The 4,795-nt window shown below is 47.0% G+C and overlaps 1 protein-coding gene across 1 annotated transcript in view; it reads left to right on the plus strand.

Moving 5' to 3' along the window:
• The window catches only part of PRPF8 (pre-mRNA processing factor 8), a 52,685-nt gene that overhangs the window by 11,592 nt on the left and 36,298 nt on the right, over positions 1 to 4,795 (plus strand). Inside the window, exons 16-24 of the mRNA XM_003799095.1 lie at positions 150 to 356; positions 486 to 649; positions 797 to 923; positions 1,044 to 1,236; positions 2,117 to 2,304; positions 2,453 to 2,691; positions 2,880 to 3,026; positions 3,218 to 3,428; positions 3,624 to 3,740. Coding sequence (XP_003799143.1) covers positions 150 to 356; positions 486 to 649; positions 797 to 923; positions 1,044 to 1,236; positions 2,117 to 2,304; positions 2,453 to 2,691; positions 2,880 to 3,026; positions 3,218 to 3,428; positions 3,624 to 3,740 — 1,593 coding nt within the window. The remainder of the gene's footprint in view (positions 1 to 149; positions 357 to 485; positions 650 to 796; positions 924 to 1,043; positions 1,237 to 2,116; positions 2,305 to 2,452; positions 2,692 to 2,879; positions 3,027 to 3,217; positions 3,429 to 3,623; positions 3,741 to 4,795) is intronic.

Raw genomic sequence — 4,795 nt, forward strand, 5'->3', positions numbered from 1 at the left:
AAAAAAAAAAAAAATGGGGTCTTGCTGCATTGCTTAAGCTGGCCTCAAACTCCTGGGCTCAAGTGGTGCTTTTGCCTCAGCCTCTGAGTAGTTGGGTCTATGGGTGCCCACCACTGTGTCTGGCTTGATTGTGCCTTTTGCACTTTCAGGTCCCTGGGCTGCCAACGCCCATAGAAAATATGATCCTTCGATATGTGAAGGCCAAAGCTGACTGGTGGACTAACACTGCCCACTACAACCGAGAACGTATCCGCCGTGGGGCTACTGTGGACAAGACTGTTTGCAAAAAGAACCTGGGCCGCCTCACCCGGCTCTATCTGAAGGCAGAACAGGAGCGGCAGCACAACTACCTGAAGGTTGGACAAAGTAGGCTGGTCTAAGGGTGTGGGGTGGCCAGGAGGGGGTGCTGCAGAGTTGGGACCATGTCTTGCCCTAGGGGGGGATTAGGCTGTCGTGAGAGACTAATTTCATGTCCGCATTGGCAGGATGGGCCTTACATAACAGCAGAGGAAGCAGTGGCAGTGTATACCACCACGGTGCATTGGTTGGAAAGCCGTAGATTCTCGCCTATCCCATTCCCTCCACTCTCCTACAAGCATGACACCAAGTTGCTCATCTTGGCCTTGGAACGGCTGAAGGAAGCTTATAGGTGAGAAGTAGGGTAGATATGTTCCTGGTGGGAAGGTGATGGGGAGGGAATGGCATTGGCATACTCTAAAGAAAGATTTAGCCTCAGTCCTTTCTGGTTTGGGCTTCCTTTTGGTTTTCCCATTCACCTTTCCTGTTGTTTTGTCAGTGTGAAGTCTCGGTTAAACCAATCTCAGAGGGAGGAGCTAGGTCTCATTGAGCAAGCCTATGACAACCCCCATGAGGCACTGTCCCGCATCAAGCGACACCTGCTCACTCAGAGAGCCTTTAAGGAAGTGAGTAAGATATCACTCCAGATTTTCTTTTTTGCTATGCTATTCATTTTTGGTATCTGAGGTAGCAAATTGCCTCAGATGACTGATGGATTGGTGTGAGCCAGCCTTTTTGTCCCACAGGTGGGCATTGAGTTCATGGATCTCTATAGCCACCTGGTGCCAGTGTATGATGTGGAGCCACTGGAGAAGATAACTGATGCCTACCTGGACCAGTACCTGTGGTATGAAGCCGACAAGCGCCGGCTTTTCCCACCCTGGATCAAGCCTGCTGACACAGAACCTCCTCCACTGCTTGTTTACAAGTGGTGCCAAGGTAACTTCCTGGGATCACCCTCTGAGGAAGAGAGGATAAATTGAGTTCTACTTTAATATTCTCATCTTGGCAGCATGATTGATTTACTCTCTCGGTGTGTGATAATAAGGAAATAGTGTTGATATTAAACTGAGCAAAGCTGATACTTGAAGCAGTCTGGATGGAGGGATGGAATGGTAGTGGGATTGGGTTTTAGAATGTGATCACAGTTACTGTGGGTGCTAGTCTCAAGAGGGAATTTCTTTTTTTTTGAGACAGAGTCTCATTATGCCGCCCTTGTTAGAGTGCTGTAGTGTCACAGCTCACAGCAACCTCAAACTCTTCGGCTTAAGTGAGCGGGTCTCAACCTGTGGTTTGCAACTCCTTTAGGAGTCGAATGACCCTTTCACAGGGGTCTCTTAATATCAGATGTTTACATTACGATTCATAACAGTAGCAAAAATTACAGTTATGAAGTAGCAATGAAAATAATTTTATGGTTGGGGGTCACCGCAACATGAGGAACTAACTGTATTAAAGGGTTGCAGCATTAGAAAGGTTGAGAACCTCTGGCTTAAGTGATTCTCTTGCCTCAGCAAGTAGTTGGGACTACAGGTGCCTGCCACAATGCCCAGCTTTTTTTTTTTTTTTTTTTTGCAGTTTTTGGCTGGGGCCAGGTTTGAACCTGCCACCTTGTGTAAATGGGGCCAGTGCCTTACTCCTGGGCGCTGCCCTGCCCCGCTTTTTTTTTGTTGCAGTTGTCGTTGTTTAGCAGGCACAGGCCAGATTTGAACCCGCCAGCCTAGGTGTATGTGGCTAGTGCTGTAACCACTATGTTATGGGCACTGAGCCTCAAAAGGGAATTTCTAATCTGCTAAAGATGTGTCTTGCTACTCCTTAGGCATCAATAACCTGCAGGATGTGTGGGAGACAAGTGAGGGCGAGTGCAATGTCATGCTTGAATCACGCTTTGAGAAGATGTATGAAAAGATTGACTTGACCCTGCTGAATAGGCTGCTGCGGCTCATTGTGGACCACAACATAGCTGACTACATGACAGCCAAGAACAATGTTGTCATCAACTACAAGGTATATCTTGTTGGCATGGTAGCAAGGAATTTTATGTGTAAGGTTTTCTGGTCCACTGAATTAGGATTTTCTGAAGGAAGAACAAAAGGACCCTGGAGAAGTCTTGGACATGGCAATTTGTTGTTGAGTTATAGTTTTTCCTTTATAGGACATGAACCATACGAATTCCTATGGAATCATCAGAGGCCTGCAGTTTGCCTCATTCATTGTACAGTATTACGGCCTGGTGATGGATTTGCTTGTGTTGGGATTACACAGAGCCAGTGAGATGGCTGGGCCTCCACAAATGCCAAATGACTTTCTCAGTTTCCAGGACATAGCAACTGAGGCTGCCCACCCCATCCGTCTCTTCTGTAGATACATTGATCGAATCCATATTTTTTTCAGGTGAGGGGTTTCCTGTATTCTTACCACTGTAGGACATACAAAAATTCTTTTATACTTCAGTTGACTCACTGCTAGGGGAAAGGGTTAAAATAGAATGAAGTTGGGGTGTGGCGGTCTCCATTTCTAGAGCTGGAGGACTCGTGGGGTCCCAGTATTTGGGCCTCAGCAATGTACCTTGTTTGGTATAGGTTCACAGCAGATGAAGCTCGGGACCTAATCCAACGTTACCTGACAGAGCACCCCGACCCTAACAATGAAAACATTGTTGGCTATAATAATAAGAAGTGCTGGCCCCGAGATGCTCGCATGCGCCTCATGAAGCATGATGTCAACTTGTGAGTCTAAGTTGGGGCTGTGGGAGCTGGGAGGACATTAGCCCGAGGAATTCAGAGAGCAGTTAGAGGACATTTATGAGGTTGTGTCCTGGGTAGGAGGAATGTAGTTTTGTTCGGATATCAACAGTCTAGTCTTTGAAGGGATGTTCCTTTCAGGACACTGATGTGGACCATATGTTCTCTGTGGGCAGGGGTCGGGCAGTGTTCTGGGACATCAAGAATCGTCTGCCTCGGTCAGTGACTACAGTTCAGTGGGAGAACAGCTTCGTGTCGGTGTATAGTAAGGACAACCCCAACTTGCTGTTCAACATGTGTGGCTTTGAGTGTCGCATCCTGCCTAAATGCCGCACAAGCTATGAGGAGTTCACCCACAAGGATGGAGTCTGGAATCTACAGAATGAGGTACAGCCTAGAAAGAGGGCTAGTAGTACCATAACTACCCCTGTTCTTGAGGGTAGGTAGGGGTGAGGAACACAGGTGTTCCATTTCATTGTTGGTTAAACCTTGTTGGGTGGGGAGGCTTAGTGTGGTGGTTAAGGTTGGCCTTTGTTTCTGTGCTGATTCCTGAGACAAGTTAACTTTGACCTTGTGGTTTAGGTTACTAAGGAACGGACAGCTCAGTGCTTCCTGCGGGTGGATGATGAGTCAATGCAGCGCTTCCACAATCGTGTGCGTCAAATTCTTATGGCTTCGGGCTCCACCACCTTCACCAAGGTATTAAGGCACTCAGCCCCAGCTTTCCTTATCCCCTCTGCTCATTTCACATTCTTTCCAACTCTCTGGTTTGCTTTTCTTCCTAATTTTGCTTAGTATATCAGTTTCCATACTCTATGGCAGTGGTTTTCAACCTTCCTAATGCTGTAGTGTACTTTCATTGTTAAAAAGGGGTCGAGACTGGGCGGCACGACCCCTTTTTAACAATGAAAGTACACTGGCTCAATGAGGAGGGCACCGGCCCCATATACTGAGAGTGGTAGGTTCAAACCCGGCCCTGGCCAAAGTGCAACAAAAAAATAGCCAGGCGTTGTGGCCGGTGCCTGTAGTCCTAGCTACTCGGGGAGGCTGAGGCAAGAGAATCACCTAAGCCCAAGAGCTGGAGGTTGCTGTGAGTTGTGACGCTGTGGCATTCAACTCAGGGTGACAAAGTGAGACTCTATCTCTAAAAAGATAAATAAAAGAGGTTGCGACCCATAGGTTGAGAACCGCTGCTCTATGGGATAGCACCTTAGTGTGTCAGGTCAATTCACAATTGTTTGCCAAGAATTCTGTATAAAAATTCTATAGCCTACCTGTGTGGAGTTGCCATAATTCTAAATTAAGGCAAGAGTAGAAGTGGGAAATTTTAATTTAAATAAAAAAGCATCATTTTTGCCTGGGCATGGCCTTTCACATCTATAATCCCAACACTCTGGGAGGCCAAGGTGGGAGGATCACTTGAAGCTAGGAGTTTGTGCCCAGGCTAGCAACATAATAAGAACTTGTCTCTACGAAAAAATAAAAAAAATTATCCAGGCATGGTAGTGTGTGCCTGTAGTCCCAACTATGTGGGAGGCTGAGGCAGTAGGATTGCTTGACCCCAAGGCATTCAAGATTGTAGTGAGCTATAATCACTTCATTGCATCACTGCATTCCACCCTGGGTAACAGAGGGAAACTCAGTCTCTCTTTTTTTTTTTTTTTTTTGGAGACAGAGCCTCAAGCTATCCCCCTGGGTAGAGTGCCATGGCATCACACTCACAGCAACCTCCAACTCCTGGGCTCAAGCGAGTC

The sequence above is a fragment of the Otolemur garnettii genome, unplaced genomic scaffold (genome assembly GCF_000181295.1).
Source record: "Otolemur garnettii isolate 467f Iridium unplaced genomic scaffold, OtoGar3 scaffold00145, whole genome shotgun sequence".
In the NCBI taxonomy this organism is placed as follows: domain Eukaryota; kingdom Metazoa; phylum Chordata; class Mammalia; order Primates; family Galagidae; genus Otolemur; species Otolemur garnettii.